The sequence below is a fragment of the Schistocerca nitens genome, chromosome 2, assembly GCF_023898315.1.
Source record: "Schistocerca nitens isolate TAMUIC-IGC-003100 chromosome 2, iqSchNite1.1, whole genome shotgun sequence".
Lineage (NCBI taxonomy): Eukaryota > Metazoa > Arthropoda > Insecta > Orthoptera > Acrididae > Schistocerca > Schistocerca nitens.
In genome coordinates this window covers 544,621,061-544,639,493 of record NC_064615.1, presented here as the reverse complement: position 1 = coordinate 544,639,493, position 18,433 = coordinate 544,621,061, and the positions used below count along the sequence as shown (strand labels likewise).

Sequence of the window (18,433 nt, the reverse complement as noted above, 5' to 3'; positions counted from 1 at the left end):
ACGTCATGTCTTAGCACACACTCCCGTCATAGTAATTGGTAATTCTGAGCGCGATGCACTTCTGTTGCTTACTCACATTTTTGTACACGTGATACAGCGTTGTACACAATGGCTCCGTATTCGAATCGAGAGCTTGCCCACAAAATTGTTCAAATGGCTCTCAGCACTATGGGACTTAACTTCTGAGGTCATCATTCCCCTAGAACTTAGAAATACTTAAACCTAACAAACCTAAGGACATCACACACATCCATGTCCGAGGCAGGATTCGAACCTGTGACAGCAGCGGTCGCGCAGTTCCAGATGTAGCGCCTACAACCGCTCGGACACTGCGGCCGGCAGCATGCCGACATTGTATTTACCTACGGAAAGGCGAATAACACCGGGCGGCGGGCAGCAAGGTTGAATCACGAAACCTATTCCTGCCGACGACAACGACAGTATTCCGTGTTTGCAAGAGTGCTTCGCCGTTATTCTGAGACAGGGTCGTTTCAGGAAGCCGGAAATTATGAAAGACGTACCAGAAATATACGGCTATCAGACTTGGAGGAAAATGTGATTAGCACCGTGAAGATTGACCTCCGTGTCATTACCAGGCAGTGGGCCCCCCAGTACAGGGTAAGCCAGACGACCGTGTGGAACGTTCTCCATAACAACTGTTAACTGTCCTTATAACTTACAGCGTGTGCAGGGCTTACTAGCAGCAGACGTTCCACATCGCAGGCTGTTTTGTAACTGGTCCCTTCACCAGGCAACAACGATTTCGGTATTTGTGGCATCCATCCTGTTGACAGAAGATGCTACCTTTACAGGGATTGGTATGTTCAACTTCCATAATAGTCATGCGTCCGATTGCATGCATAACCCCCATGGAATGGTGATAGCGAATCATCAGCATCGATGATAACTGGCGCCCGCATTTTGGGACCAGTCTCACTTGCATTTCACCCAATAGGCCAGAACTATCTGCGTTTCTTGAAGGTCACTCGCCCCTCCCACCATGCTGGAAGAATTGCCTTTGATGATTAGAAGCGCTATGTGGCTGCCACATGATGGCGCTCCAGTTCACTTAACCGTTAACGTACGGACGCATCTCAGTCGTGTCTTCACTGGTCGATGGATCGGTCGAAGGGTTCCAGGTGCATGGCCTGCCCGTTCACCTGATATTAACCCGTGCGATTTCTGTTTATTGGACCATCTGAAAAGTATCGTGTATGCAGAGCCCATTCCAGTCGTGGAGATACTAGAGCAGCGTATTCATGGTGCCTTTGACACTGTTCGGAAGCAGTCTGGCTGATGTCAACGTGTGAGACACAACATGCTACGACACTTACATGCATGCGTTAATGGCACATGAAAACAATTTTCAGCTATACTGTAACAGTGGCTGCATGGTACAGCGCGTATTAGACCGCAGTTTCTGTAACAGTATATAAATAAACGGTCATCAGCAAGGAAACCACTACCGGGCAAAAGTTCATTAGACCTTTTTTGTTCCGTATCCGCCCATCGATCAAATTGTAGAGTTCGTACACGATGGAAAAAATCACCCTGTGGACACACCGAATGAATCCGGTACCTTCATCCATGACTAAGAATGCCAAGGGTGAAGAGACAAAGATGACCAAAATGTCAATTGTTTTGACAGAGACCAAAAGTTTGTAGTGGTGAGTCCTTTCATTTTCCCCAACTCTAGAAGATTCATATAGAGCCAGTGTTGCGCTGTACGATCCCTGTCGAAGTTAATGGACTTCACCTCTGTGCGAGATACGAGGCAATCTTCTGTTTGTTAATCGACCAAATGTTACTGCACCTCGGACTGGGGGCATTTCCGTCGGCTCATCGTCAGCTTTTATCGCGATACTTCGCGAGAACACGATGAACAGCTTGATAGTATAAGCATAGCTGCCCTGAAAGCTTCGACTGAAGAAGCGTTTTCCTTAACCACTGTACCTGATGAGTGCAGTGTCTCAGCCTGCTTCCAATAGCGGCCACGAAAAGCAAAATGCAATAATATCGTAACTGTGTATTAACAAACTTACTATGCATGTAGATTTTACAGCTTGTTTTGTAGACATGTCTATGTACATATTCATTACTGCTACAACTACATCATTAACGTTAAGACGACGGTAAAGCTGCACAGTTGCACACTTACACTTTACTTTTGTTTGTCTTCATCTGTTCTACGACGCTTTTACAGAAATGTTTTAGAATTATTTAGCAAGTTGCTGGTATTATTAAGACTTTTGGGACGGTTTAAATACACGACACAACTTTGAAGGACTGTACACTTGAGCAAAAGCTTTCTTCTAAACTTACTACAACAGATGAATCTGAAAGCCATTACAAGGATATACTTAAAATTTTTACCTTTTATGTAAAAGTTACTCTTGTTCTAACTAGTATCAAGTTTGAAGACTAGTATGAAGTATGAACTAGTATGAAGACTATGAACTAGTATGAAGACTATGAACTAGTATAAAGATTACGCTATTTCCCTCTCCTTCTTTCTCGATATTTTGGTCTGGCGTAAGTAGCGTGCTTTAACGACATTCTTTATTCAACCTTCACTGGCTCCTAATTAAAATGTGAGGCATGTTGCTATTTATAAACGCCTCAGATTTGGGTAATTTTTGCACTGTTTGTACGGTTGATTACTAGTACTGTGTATCATCGTCTAAAGTAGCATACATTTCTGTCTGATGGTAGATTGTAGGTGTCTGTCACTAGGACAGTGTGTGCACTAATTTAATGCCAACTTGATCTTTCCGACAAGGTGTAAACCAGTACGTTCACTTACCATTCCCCAATTCATCTAATTCTTCGTCTCTACGTCAACGCATCGCTAAATTTAAAACTTTACAAATATTGTAAGCCTGTTCCTACTTGTTCCTAAGCGTGTGACGGGTATTGTTTATATACACTAATTGCGTTGTCGGCCTTCTACAGGGTACGACGAAAAGGGTGCCTTGCCTACAACTTTAGAGTGTTTAACTTAGTATAGGTTTGTATACAATGCTGCAAACACATTCACTGTGGAAATTAACCAACCACAATGTACCACGTCACTCGTAGCAACTTCCGTCGCCTGTTAAAATATCTCGTTTCTTAAATTTTGAAGCTTGACGTCGCGTTACATAACATAACACTCATAAAAGAATTCAAAGGTGTGTAGAAGTGTATAAGATTTAAATAATGGAGCAGATTTAAGGGGAACGCAGATTACTCCAAAAAGTGAATTAAATACGCGCAGTACATTGCTGTGAATGGTTTTGGTGGAGATTCATGAGGAGTTGCACTTTCGTGAAGTGGAGATTCTTGCGTTGGGCACTGTGACGTAAGGGTAGCCGCTCTTCCTTGATGATTTGATTTCACTCATATTTTCACATTCACTGCGGAACCCTTCGCGAAATGTTATACTCAAAAATCTGATATTAACTTGCCAATTTTGAATAGAGAACAACGTGTTGTTTAAAGTAATTTACCTTTCCGTAGCTGGTGGTAGCAAGAATAGAGCTTCAACACATTAACATATAAGTAGAACTTGTTGTCTGACTCGACACAAATGGTATCGTCATCTTCCGTGTACGATGAGTTCGCCAAAAATGTTCTCTCCGCTGTGATGTTGCTGATGGTTAGTTTGTCACTCGAAATGGTGACGGTGGTAGACTCTTCCGGTTGCCCGTGGACTTCCGCCACTGCTACCAGCGCTGTAAAAGTCGATGAACATAATTAGTCACTGTTAGTGCAACTCTACCACTTAGCACTGAAACACTACAGTATGCTATGTATGTATCAGCTGCTAGCGTGACAATACTGAGGTGTAGTGCAGCTCTACTGACACGTAGCACGAACTCTGCCACCTGCTAACATATCTCCCACTGTATGGTAAAGATACTGATGTTGTCTGGTAGTGTGAGTCTGAGAATGATGGTCTTTAATACGTACATTAAAATCATCTGACTACAATCAGGGAAGTTACAGTAAGAGAATAACGGATCTTTGTTCCATTTATATAGGATATCTGAAGACGTACTGTACCGCAACACGAAGAGCACCCACGCTTTGGCGCAAATAACGCTGACAGGACGGAAATTACATTTCCGACTTAGCTATGAAAAGAATTACAGATGCAGGCTAACTGAAGTAGTGAATAATAAAATCAATTGACAGCCTTGGTTAGACTTCTTTTGCCCAGTGAATCGTTCTCAATCAGCAGGAAATCAGTGGAAGTACGTACAAGAAAATCTGTTACCTGCTACATGTTTAGTACATTCGTTCGACTAATTCATTCGCAGTGGCACATAGCGTATATGCTGGCGAGGTTCTCAGCCACCTGAAGTTATTTTAACCTGGGAGTTGAACGCTTTGACTTGGCTGAGAGGCCGACACTTGTGCATGTGACTAAGCCAGATTCGGTAGTCACATGGCTGCCGGCGAGCAAGCGGCTAGTGACAGGATATCGGTAGTTTTCTTCCATGCGTGGAACGGGTGAGTTGAGTGCTAAATTATGCGGAAGACAGGAGATATTATCTGTAAAACTACTATCCCTAGCTATCTTTAACACTGAAGAAAAATTGTAATGTTTTACATATTTTCATTTACGTAAACCTGCCAGATCACCATATTCTCCGCACCTACACGGTACACGACTGCAGGATGACGTTTTTCATGCCTTTCCTTCGGTAAACTGGTGACATATATGTAACATGAATCGCACACTGATCGTGTATATGTGGTCTTGTAACCCAGACCACATCTCTCACATCTGTATTATGTAAGTAGTCATTAGGTGCAGGATTTCTTTCAGGCAGAAGGGGAACTTGTTGTGACATCCATATCACACCATCGTTTGACAATCTTGGCCGCCAGATTTGATTGTGAAATCAGGAGGAAGCTTCATTTGATCAGCTACGACGCTTAGACCTAGTGTGATATTGTTGACTTCGACAGTTAGTTCCATTGAATTTGTGATGTGAATGAGTTCGCCTTATTGGATCTACAATTTTAGATTATGATCTCATAGTGTTGGCCCTATTGGAATTTATGTATGTGAGGGAACCAGGAGGATAACTACTCTTGACTTTCATTGACTGTAGAGGGACAGGGAAAGGGAATGTAATCATGGGATCGTAAAATGTCCGATAAGAATCAAATAATTCTTGCCTAGAGGTGTAGCCTGGTATGACTCGGTGAGAAGCTCTTTGAGCATCTATTGCTGAGGTGACAAGTGATGAAGGGGCGCTCACAAATCATCCTTTCCTTCTGGGTGACAGGTGGGGCAGGATGTCTAAATGATATGGACCCTGATGATGACGATGTAGATGATGTGAAAAGTGGGATAGAACTGGTACTGTTTCACACTAATTTGTAATTATTATTAATTATCATTAAATTATCACATCTACTCATGAATACACGAATTCTGATATGTTGAACTCTGTAGTGAACTATAATTATTTACGAACTGTGGAGTATTTTGTGTTTAATCGATAACAGGGGACTGTTTTCCACTGACCATCGCCCTTTAATAAATAAATTGGAAATTACGAACTCTAAAGTACAGAATCATGCAAACTTTACCGCATTGGATAATGTTTGTAATTTGATTTCATGGTAAGCGCTACTTGCAGGATCCCCGTGTAGCTATTAAAGTGTCCGAATAAATTATTTTGTTGTAGTATATGCGTTTTTATGTTTGCTACATCAGTTATTCATGAGACTAACGTTCTTTCACCATTTTTAAATATTTATTTTAATACATCTTGCATTTGTTTTAAATTCACGTTACTCAGTGATGCTTAGGTAAATTTCGCAAATATATTTTTTCATAGAGTTCAGCTAATGGGAAAAAAATGAAGCTTGTACGGCTCGACTCTAGAATATCGACCCAATATTCCAACTGTGTTCACTGTCTTATCGCATCTCAGGGATTATTTTCATTATATGGAATTAACATATACGTCACTCTAGTCGTCATTAACTTGACCTATCAAACGATAGTGGCGTCCACCACAGGGGCCCCATGGCTAAGGAGAATCTCGCAGATGAAATCCGTTCGACGAAAGTAGAATACTCTTGCCACTGCGACTGGGAGTGACAATAGCTGAAATGCATCGCAGTGACAGAAATGCAGCGTAGTGACAATCTCGAACGAATCATCTGCACTATCTGCACCAGTAATAAACGACATATTCCCACTAAATGCAGTCCACACACCCACGTGTAGAGAAAGACTTGCGAGCTCTTTGGCTGAATTCAAATGCTGGAACTGGAAATCACCCCCTCGGTATTAGAACTGTATCCGCCCGCCTAACATCCCGCGTGGTAATTGGTAATGCTGTATGTGACTGAAAATGGGTCACTCCTTGAACAGTCTGCAATTCCCTGAAAATAAAAAAGAAGTATCGACAGCGACAAGCACGATTTGGTCAAGTCGGACAAGTCTTCGATATTAACTTCCCGGATAAATAAGCAAATACAGTAGCCTCTCCAGTTCTTGTTGGATTGTTTTTATCTCACAGTTAAGTGGAAAATATTTGCTCTTTCCTCACTTGTGTTTTTGAAAGGGTTCCCTGCTAGGAAAGCAAATGCCGGAGCTGTAAATTGTCTCCTACAAACATGTAGTTGGGACTGTCTCTTCCTCACTAAAACCTAGCCAGATATTTGGCTGAAAAAGTTGGCCTCTTCTTTGGTTCTGACAGCAAACATCCCGCTCTCTCCTTTGTAGCAGAGAATGAAAGTATTAAAAATCTGTAAGCCCTCCTCCTTATGATCATGTAACTGGTATTTGACTGAATAGAACTAATACCTCCAATTGGATGACTCTGTAACAGTCCTTCCCTCCTCGTCAAGGAAAAGAACGAAACCTATTATAATACAGTTCTGTAACGTCCTCTGAAAATCACTTGCGTGAAAAGTTTAACAGGTAACATTATTATTTGTTTGGTTTTCTGATATATTTCATACTATACTTAGGGGCAGAGTAGAACAACCTTGCGCGGACCGCCTCACTTATTTGTTATGATCTTCCACATATCATACGATGGAGACAGAGTTGTTTCACTATCTACGTTAAGTCCATGATACTAGTACATACACGGTTCCATCACATTAATGTGACCACCGCCGTTGTTCGGCGTCAACGTCTAATAACCACCCACAGACGGTAGGGCTCAGTATTAGCCGTGGAGGCTCTATAAAATGTGCCAGGGAGACGCGGAGGATAGTGCACGTGAACGACAGCTATGAAGATGTGTATGGGTGAACAGACATGCAACAGTTGAGCAACTGACCGCCCAGATGAAACAAGGGGCTACTAACAGTGTCTACGTAACGATCATCCAGTGAAAGTTGCTATGTATCATCGTCCACAGTAGGTGCCTGATCCGTGCGCTCACGAAGACAGTCGTTCAAAGGCGACGAAGGCATGAATTTGCGCTCCAGTACCGTAACTCGACCTATTTTGAGCGGCCGTTTCAGATAAATGACGTTTTATGCTCCATCAGTTATATGGCGCTTGGCGTGTACGTTGTGGGACGTCTCAAGGCCAACACCCTGCTACGAGAGTGAGGGAGCGTTATGGTCTGGGAAATGTATTCTCATGGGTGATTTCGTCATTCTGAAAGGAATAATTACCAACACTAGCATGTTTTTCTGCTTGGCGACCATTTCCACCCCTCCACACAGTTTATTCCTCTTTGGCATGATACCATCTACCAAAAGGGCAATGCAACCTCTCACGGTTGGATCTGTAGCTTGTTCTTGATACGACTGGACATGAATCCGCGTGTTTTTTTGGGATGAGAACTTAATATGGTAGCTTTAGCGCTCATGTACTTCTCTTTATACACTGTGATCAAGAAATGTGCTCCGTGTAAATGCAGTTTGATTTTATTTCGCAACTGTTTCTGTCAATACTTGTTGTCAATTACATTTCGTTGTTTTCTGTAAATAATATAAGAGTTTTTTCATTGTGCTCTCTTTCTACCACAGCGTCTATTATGTGGTCTGCATTTGACTTTGTAATTTTTACATGATTCTCCTTAGTCCTTTCGTTTATGCTACTTATTGTTTATCATAGTTTTGTATGGTCCTGCCTGCGGTTATCTCCGCCTTTCTTTAATTCTTTTGGAAGCACTTTGTTTATTTAGTGACTTGAAATGCATTATTCATTGCTGTTTATTATTTCAGTACCTATTACGTTTCTAAGTGACTCTTATAGTTTTTAAAAAACATCTGAAACGTAACACATAAAAAAATTTGTCAATCAGCACACCAAAACATTTCATAGTGGCAACGAAGAACTCCAAGTCTTATGTTACGATTTAAGTTACACAAGCACTGTGAATGCAGAGTTAGGTATGTGTCAATCTCTGGATTTTGAAAGTGACATCATATGCATAAGAAGATATTCCGAAAACATTATCCTAGGACCGCAGACCATACATTCGAAAATTATTTGATTGCAATGAAGACATAAAAAAACGACCGCATGGGAAAAGCCACACAGTAACACACACGAAGACAGATGATCTAAAACTTACGTTCCTTCCTACAACAGTCTAAGGTGGAAAAAAATCCCGGAATATGCAGTGCTACGTCAGCAAAACGTAATTGGTGTAGTAACTTTATTGATAGTAATTAAAACGGGAGTACTCTTTTTACCATTTCTACAAGAGGTGTTGTGTGCGCGTCCCAGTGTGTATCACTCAGCGTAATATATCGATACTTCTCAAACGTAAAAGAATTGCAATGCCGGTCACTAACTATCAAAATTCATATAGCTATTAAGTGGTTGAGTCATGCGATTAAAACTGTTGCTACAGTCACTATTTGCATGAGACTGTTCTGTACAACGTTTCTGAGATATACCTCCTGCAGTTTAGTTAACAGAAGCGATTCATAGGGAAATGCTTACATGATATGGTAACAGACCTAAAGTTCGCGAATCGGTTAACATGGAAGAGAAGATCAGTGAACATACGGCTGTTACAAATTCAATGAAAACTGGTGTCAAAAGAACATTACTGGAGCAGAAATATCAGAAAATAAACTGCAGAGTATTTCGGCTGTCAAGATCGAATATTGAGCTTCACTATTTACGAAGATGTGAGACACAAAATGGTCAACTCTACAACCATTGGAAACGGTATCGGAGAATTGTACGTGCCGAGTAAGGTTTCAGTGAAATGCAAAGACCCGTCATGGCTCGAGTGATATGTTACTAAGTTTCTGTCAATACAATAAGAGCATCGATACACATTTATGTGACTTCGGTGCCTTGTTAAAAAACAAGAGCTGAAAGGAGCCATGAGATTACAGTCACCAGCCGATCTTACCAAAAATTTTAACAATTATTGGTACAGTATATAAATCTATAACACTTATTCAGCCACTCATTGACCGTACTGGCATCATCAAGACAGATCATGGAGAGAAGGTCGAATTACTGATATAGCTTTTGCGAAACTGTTTCACCACGGAATGAAGTTTCGCTCAGTTGTTGCCGAAGAACCAGCTGGTCGACATTGATGTAACTGATCGAGCAATATCAACTAAAATTATTCAGTAGTGGAAAGGTATCTGGATCTGAGAAGATGTCGATGAGGTCCTATTTTTCTCCCCTTCTATCAGCAGTTAATCGTAGGTCGAAGGAGCGACGAAGCATTCAAAACGATTTGAAAAAATAGCACACATGATTGAAAACCTAGCTCGTTGACGTTGCAGAATAAACGAACCCCTTTTATACACACGAATGATGGCATTTTTATAGTACGAAAGTCTCATACACTAAAAACCAAATGGATTCTGCAAACAGAAATCATGTGATACTCATCAGTTCTCAATCATAGTGTGCGTAATGTCGCCCGTATCGATGCCTTGTTCCTTGAATTATACCGAACGATGTTCGATACAGTTCCGAAATGTCATTTAGCGGACAGTGTACGAGAATACCGAGCATCGGACCAGATTTTTGATTTTATTCGGCATTTCACTGCAGATACAACTCAACACATCTCTCTTAATAAATGAAAATTTATAGTCGGAAAGATAACTTCAAGGGAACCAAGGCGAACTGTGACATGCCTGTATCTGTTCACAATACACACGATGTAAAATTAGGATTCCATACTCTGGGAGGTGGTAGTTTGCATTAAAACGTAAGCAAAATGTCCAGGAGACATGGGCTCTAAGGTGCATACTTTGAGCTACGACCACTTATTGACACTGTAAACCGTATACACATTTTAGGGTAAGTGCATCAGCCAGAAAATGGAATACCAAATTTCATTTTGATCACCTCCTTTATAGATGGCACACTGATGCAGATCGTATGAAATAGCTTGACAGACTACAAAACATTGCCTCACGTATTTAGCAGCTACTTTATTTCATGACTTTAAAACCATTTCTGAAACAATATGTGTTTATGTATTTTCTCATAAATTAGATCGTATGGAAATGTAAAGTATGCTGGAAGAATAAATAAGAAACAATTATGTCAAGTCGTTGTAGTATATACTCTGGCAATGTCAGGGATATTATATTTTCACGAAACACAAGGCATACATTTCATGTAACATAATATCGTTGGATGAGAGAGCCGGCAAAGATTACTTGCGAAGCATCTGTCCTGTGTTGCAGACGCGTGTGTTGACGTGCAAATAACAAATGGATATTGTGGTCGAAATGGCGTTATAATAAGTGGGAAGGCAAAATGAAAGTGAGCGAGCACATGTACAAGCGTAGTACATGGACGCAAGAGGGCTTTTAGAATTAATGAAGAGAGTAGTGTGGCCCAAGTTTATCCAAGATGATCGCTAATCAAGAAGAGCCTACCGTCAGTACTGATATTTATTATAAGAATTACATCGCGCCACAAGCAGCTCATAACAAGGTAAGATCTGAACAGTATTTTTATTGTAGTGTAATAGGCATGTCATAGTAATAGAAGTTTTCTTGGAACATTGGATTGGTGTAGTCAAAGCAAATCCTATTGAGCCAACCCATTAATCATCAGAGTCGTCCTATCCTCTCACCATAACTTCCGAGAAAGTCATCAGCGAAAAATATAGTTGAAAGAAAAAAGAATCCGCTAAATTAACAACTCATTTTCAATTAAGTAATCATTGTAATAGAAAGCTGTAGTAACTATAGTTGTTCATATAATGCATCACTGCTGTGGTAACACAGACAATCAGTTCAACCTAAAAGTGGTATAAGTGCAATACATGTTTCGGTGTCAAAAGTATGCTTGCCTGGCCATCTTGTAGCCAATGTCATTTTATAATTTTATTTGGTTTTCTGTAAATGACGTAACTCTTCGTAACATTAGTATTCGCAAGAAGTTGTTGCTTTGAAGGAAAGTTTCTATGGCATCATTGTGACAGTAACTGATAAACAATAATAATCACTTCTGGTCACCACATTTTCAGACAGACAGCATTACCGTGACACAGTATAGTTTCTATGAAATGTTGCAAGTCCTAATTAAACTTATTATTAAAATTATTGCGTCACAGGTGAACGTCTATAGTGTTCATTTTACGGGTGTTTTCTACATCTAAGCTCGCGCGAGTGTATTTTGTTTATTTGCCGCATTAACTGTCACGTCGAATATTTGTGTGAATTCAGTGAGATTAGCTATTTACCAAATGTAACTTTCACTCGTTTTGGAGTAGGAGAAACTTTTATTCTGGTTTCTAAATTCATACAAATAGTTTTGGGATACATAATTACTGCTGACTACAGTAAGACTATAATTTGTGGCCTTTCTTTCATTTCTGTCGTTATTGCACACGGTAAACATTAGTCCGGTAACAATCGGGTTGTAACTGTCTACATTCTATCGGTGTGCATTATCGTTATGCATTGGTCTTCGTATTACATGTCTTGTTTCTGTCAACTGTGGAACAGCAGTTTTACACATAGGAGAGTATATGTCAGTTGTGTGTTGTTACTCAACAACAATGTAAGGTGGTCGCATTTGTTTACCCAAATGATTACTGCATTCTGTGAATGATGCGATTTAACAAACAGCTTACAGTAGACGAGAAAAGCTGCAGAATAGCGAAGATGAACAAGCGCTCATTCCAAATGAGGTAAGCATTTTAGATAGATAACTGGATCTTTTCCTTTTTTATTTCGAACCATACAACCGTTTCTCAAAACATGGGAAACTTCCTTTAACATTCTCTAAATAAATGATCTTGTGGTGACGACGGAAAGTCCATAAGATATATCGCGGACGACAGTGTTGTCTGTAGAGAGGTTGCTACGTCAGAAGGCTGTAGGAAATTGGAAGTCTGCAGAGGATCTAGATAGGTGGAGGTGCTGGAAGTATACTCTGAACGTAATTAAGAATAAAGCACTGCGCGTAAACGCGTGAGGAAACCCACAACAGTCAAGTTAAACTATTGGCGAAGATTCGCTGGAACGAGGAAATACCAAGGAGTAATTGTCCGAAGCGACCTGAATTGGAACAACCACACAAAACAGACTGCAGGATAAGCAGTTCAAGTCTTGAGATTTATTGGAAAGTTCTTAAAGAATAAAATTCGTTCATGAAAGAGATGGCTAACATTCTGTAGGTTCCTGTGTACTGCTCGCCCGTCTGGAATCTGTAGGACAGACTGAGAAGATAGAGAAAATACAATGAAGAGTGATCCTTTTGTTCAGTGAGTGCGAGAGTTTTACGAATGTGCTGGACGAGATCGGCCTGCTTATCGTCAAATCAATATTTAACAACAGTAACAAAATCACTACTGCTGTGCCTAACACTGATATATTTCTTTATTGAAGTTTGGTGAATTAAAGACCATTTAGAACCTTTTTATCTCCCCAGAACTTCATCGTGCATTCGATGATGACCTGCCTCTGTTTATTTGACATGATCCTTTGAGGTAGTGAATTTCGTCGTTGGACAGGATATTTTTCAGTATTGATTAGGAGTCTGGAACTTTCCGTAGGCTGTATGGTAACTTCTAGAGACCTTTCTTGTCTCCTCCAACCATCTAGTGGTGTCTTTTCATTTGTAAATGAAATAAAAGCCTTTTTCGCTATCGTATTTTCATTCATTCTCTAAATATGATCGCAAGACTTTAATCTCCTTCTTCTTATTGTGTGTGTGAATGTTTCTATGTTTCTGTATCATCTTATCGTCTTCGTCCGGTTGTTATACTTGTTCTTGCGTGTTCCTAAAAGATTTTTGTGTGTTCATATCCGGCATTCAGATCCTTAAAGTGCTTACAGTATAATTAATGTAGCGTAGCTTTTAATTTTTGCCTGGAATGATACTGGTCTTTTATAATACCAGTTTTACGCCAACTCCATTTTCTTTAAACTATCTTTACCTTTTGTGTTACCGACCCATTCGATTGTGTCCATTCTCACAAATACTGAAACATATCAACTACTTCGATGTTTCCGTGTTTTGTTTGTACTTATTTTTCTATGCTGTGTCTATGTTCAATGTATTCCGTTTTCTGATACGATATTAGTTATCAGGTATAATCTGAAATTTTGTGAAGTGTTTCCCTCATTATCTTTGCATCTGTTTTCTCCTTTGAAACATCGTCAGCAAAAGAGAGATATTTAATCTCAAAACTTTCTCTGCCATGTCCTAGATGGACTCCTTCCACGTTTTTCTCTTGCCGTTCTTTATCCCACTCCCTGATACCTTGTCTAAGACCAGACTGAAGTCAATCTGTGAGAACCCATCATCTTGCCGGACTCCTGTGTTAATTCTAGAAATTTAACTTCCGAAGTTGTGTCTGTGTGTGCGTCTGTCTGTCTGAGTAACTGTTTGGGTCGGCCGATGTAGCCGAGAGGTTCTAGGCGCTTCAGTCCGGAACCACACGGCTGCTACGGTCGTAGGTTTGAATCGTGCCTCGGGTATGGATGTATGTGCTGTCCTTAGGTTAGTTAGGTTTACGTAGATCGAAGTCTAGGGGACTGATGACCTCAGATGTTAAGTCCCATAGTGCTTAGAGCCATTTTTTAATTGTCTGGTGGTTTTGCCGATACCTGTTTCTTCCATTGTTAGGAACATTGTCTGTGCCCCCAAGAATTATGCCTTTACCTGGAGTGGGGTACATCATTCAATGATCCAGACTACAAATGCAGTACAGTCCAATTCTAATAGCTGGTCGCTTGGTAATAGGATAGAGGCAGCCAATTCGTCAGCAACGTGGGAGCTCAGGTGAAGACAGTCAGCGGTTTCTGGGGCGAATGAAGATGTTGTTGTCAAGGGCAAAAAAAGGCGGACGTGTCAGTTTCGCCGACAGTGACACCTTAACGTTAGTAAAACTGGAGAGGATGGACCTCAGTACGGCGGATCTAGCGGAAGAGGCAACCCACCAAGCAGAAGAAATTCACGTCGTGCTTGACTTGGAACAAGCGGCAACGTAGTCAGCGACTCTCTACATGCTGACGACGGCTGCAAAAATGAGCAGCGTCTGTTACCAAAGTGGTCGGCTATGAAAGACGTCTGTTGCCCTGTTGGGAGGCCTGTTAAGAACCATCTAGCTGATCTAAGAAAGATGTAACATCCTACGGAGGGGCTAACACACCTTACTAACTTACTTTCAACGAAGACATTATGTGAAACACTGAACGGAAAAATACTCCAGGAGGTAAATAATACATAATCACTAGAAACAGTGATGAAAGTAGGCCCTCAGGTTTTGCAGAGCCTAGAACATCATGCTAGGAAGAGTCGGGGCTTACTAGAAATTCTCATTTACAGTCTAAAAGAAAACATTGTGATATAATATGATGCATTTCGTTTTCAAAAAATGGTTCAAATGGCTCTACGCACTATGGGACTTAACATCTGAGGTCATCAGTGCCCTAGACTTAGAACTACTTAAACCTAACTAACCTAAAGACATCACACACATCCATGCCCGAAGCAGGATTCGAACTTGCGACCGTAGCAGCCACGTGATCCAGACAGTTTCGTTTTCCACAACTGCTTTCTGTTTACCAATTTTTAAGGCAAGGTGCTAGTTCTTCCAGAAAGAGAATTTTTTATGTCAATAGTATATTATCTACAGATATTCTTTGTGACAAACTACTAATCCCTCAGCATACAATAAGAGATTACTACTCACATTGTCTAATAGTCGTAGTTATATTCCATATTCACGGCTCAGTCATTCCACTGGTTTGACATTCTTCATCCCTTCCTAACTTACGTTACCCTCTTCGCTTGCGAACTTGTAAAACCCACCATCCTTTGTAGTATGCTTAGCATTATTTTCATCTGCAAGTGGCACTACAAATCTTCCCTTCGATTGCTCACTAGAATTCCCAGTTTGCTTCTCATGGGTATATAAGAACTAGTCAGCGAAACTTAACACTTGTAACTGCTTGGGTCTTACTCTCAACCACGGAAATTTCTAAAATTGACAACAGGAACACCTTTCGTCACGTATCTGTGAACTACCATCGTTCGCGAGCGCAAGGAAATGAAAAATCTTCCTAGAACACTCTCAACACTCTAAGCTGTTTTGCATTCCGAACTTTACTTCGTGAATTGCGGCAATTAACTGTTCTTTGTCGACTGCAGAAGTTTTTTCACGTGGATTAATACATCAGAAATTATGTAAAATGTAGGTAAGAGAAAAGAGGTTTACGTTGAACGAAAGTTTATAAATTCTGCCGATACTTACCAGCAACAAGCAACAGAGCAGCCTTCATTGTACTCGACAAGAGCTATAACTGCTCTCTGCGCTATGTTTTCATTAATATATGTTTAAACACCCGATGGCATCATCGATTGTTATCTTAAGTTCCCTTCTGATTTTCCGTTCCATGAATTGTGGTTGCAGCAACTAGCAGCACATTGACTTTCCTTGTACTTGAAAGGGTCTGTTATCATTCGCTGTGTCAAAGTTATTATCACCACTACATTAACAGCGGTCAAAAACACTGATGACCATACTGGTCGTGTTTTTGCTCTTTTTCCTTTCTTTTGCCTTGTGTATCGCTGTAGTAGTGGCGAGGAAACGAAAAGGCATCTGTCCACTGAAATCAACTGCCACGGCTCAGCAACACAACTGAGTTGATATTTCATACACGTCTTAGGAGTAGCACTCATATCCGCAGTGAGAAGAGAAATTTTTACTAAAGTGAGTTTCTGGAAATTGCTAATAATGCTGTTTAATATTAATAAAACTCAATTCAGGCACAGCTCGGAAGGAAGATTCGGTTTCAGTCAACAAAGCCTATCTTTTAATGGAGTGGGGCTCAAATCCTGATGGAAGGAGGTGAACAGAAGTTACTGACCGTTTGTACCATTCACCGTGCAGTCTAAAGTTCTTTCCATTTTGAAGAGGAAAGTCATGTGCCTAGGGGAATGTATACCCAGGAATTTCCTTATCTAGATACTATAGTCAAGTTACCGATCTTAGAATCACATGAAGGCATGTGCTCTAGAGGCTACCTAAGCAGTTTGCACCATCTTCTGAATTTTTTTATTGTTTGTAGACGTAAGGTTGTGTTTTGTGCTGCATTTATAATTATTTCGCTTTCTACACGTTTAAGTCGTGTATAATATAGACATATATCGCACTGGACTAAATTTGGGATCGTTCTATCGTTCGTTAAAAAATAATTCTGCTTGTAAAGGGTAACAAACCCACGCCTACTGTAGACACTAGCCGTCATATGAAAGACCAGACGAGCTTACAGAGATAGTGCCGATGCTTCACATCTAACAGCTTGCTCGCTAGAGGTACACATACGTACGTAACACGACAAATTTTTATTTGGTTTGGTTTTTAGCATAAATGGCGTTTTAGTTATATATGTAATAAATTCTTTCACGAGGAAGTAAATTATGTCTTTAGAAAAAGAAGGTAAAATAATTTTTGAAGGGCTTTAATCTTGTGCACAGAGATTTTGTGGCCCATACAGAGATAAGACCAATATCATTTTCAGTTGCACTGCACTTCCCCAAAGGTGAACCAACAATATAACTAGGGAAGAAATATTAAGATTAATCCACATCACTTCACAGCGTTCAGATCTTGCAAGCAGTAGTAATCTCCGTTATCACTGTATGGTTTCAAGTATCCTGCTATTATTTACTTTCCTACTGCTTCTTTGGAATCCTCATATACTAGCATCCTTTTATCGGTTGTCTGAGAACATTTGGAGAGATTTTTTCCATAAGTGAGTTAATTTTTTTCAGTGACTTCAAAAAGAAGACAAAAGTTTTCACATTAAAAATTAACTAATTAAACCGTTTAATGACATTCTGACTGTTATGTGAAAGTATCCACGCCAGAGACGACATTCTGTTTACTGGTACTAATGACAAATCATCATAACAAATAACTCGACCGTTCTCTTTTCTCCCCCTGCGGGTCTGCGGATTAGAATAGGCCCGCGGTATTCCTGCGTGTCGTAAGAGGCGACTAAAAGGAGTCCCACACTTTTCGACCCTATGAGTTCAGGTCCCATTTTATGGTTTCAGATGCCACTTTCAAAATTCTACAAAAGTGTGGGCCGTATGGGGAAGGACACCTTATGTGGTGCACGAGTTATCCATAGTGCCCTTAGATTCGATCTCCTAAATCTCTTGTCATTGCTTTGCATCTCCACTTGCGATTCAACTATTTGGGTGAGGACACTTTCTGGGGTATGTCATCTTCTTCCGTAGTCTCCTGTCCTCTTTGCCCCCATGACAATACTGGATTTCGCTGCTCCCCAAACCCAGCACACTAGCCAGTTTGTTGTGGTGGGGTCGTCATGTACCCATTTGATGGTAGCCCCCTGACAACACAGGGATGGTACTGCTGATGCCTGATCTCTAAACTGCCAATGTACGCCAAGGAGTAGATGCCCGTCTTCCTGGGGCATCAGGACTCCCAGCAACGTTCATCATGTCAGTTGGCCTTTGATGTGGCAGGCTGGCACCTGTGGGGACAGCCCCTGATCGGAGTGGGTGGCATCAGGGCAGATGACCTGCAATGAAACGGACTAAGTCATCTCTTGCTCGTGACCGTAAGGCACCAGAAATCTCTAAGAAGGGGAAGACCGAATACAATGCTGACAGGTATGACCCTAAATTGTTTCCTTCCCTCACTACACCACGGGAGGAACATAGAGCTAAGGAATGGAGAGAGCCATATTCACCTCGGTTTTTAGTCTGTAGCAGAACTGATGGGGACTCCTTTTATCTACGAAGCCTCAGTTTGAACACCTGGAGGATAATTTTTGAGAAGTGATAGCGCTGTCCAAGATACGAAACGGCGCAGTCTTGATTCAGACAGCAGCCCCAGCCCAATTCCGAGCCTGTGACAAGCTGGGTGATATTCCTGTTTCCGTCACTCCACATAAAAGCGTCAGCATGGTAAAGAGCATTGTTTTCCATCGCCACCTCCTCTTTCAGTCTGACGACGAGCTCAGCGCCAATTTA

General features: G+C 40.9%; 1 protein-coding gene across 2 annotated transcripts in view; it reads right to left on the bottom strand.

Annotated features, from left to right (window-relative positions):
- The window catches only part of LOC126236541 (uncharacterized), a 206,194-nt gene that overhangs the window by 8,372 nt on the left and 179,389 nt on the right, over nt 1-18,433 (bottom strand). Inside the window, exons 1-2 of one of the 2 annotated variants that reach the window (XM_049945921.1) lie at nt 15,681-15,818; nt 3,489-3,713 (exon numbers count right to left, since the gene is read on the bottom strand). In XM_049945921.1, coding sequence (XP_049801878.1) covers nt 3,489-3,713; nt 15,681-15,708 — 253 coding nt within the window. In that variant the 5' untranslated portion in view covers nt 15,709-15,818. Of the gene's footprint in view, nt 1-3,488; nt 3,714-15,680; nt 15,819-18,433 lie in introns of those variants that run through there. The other variant, XM_049945920.1, reaches the window with a different exon arrangement.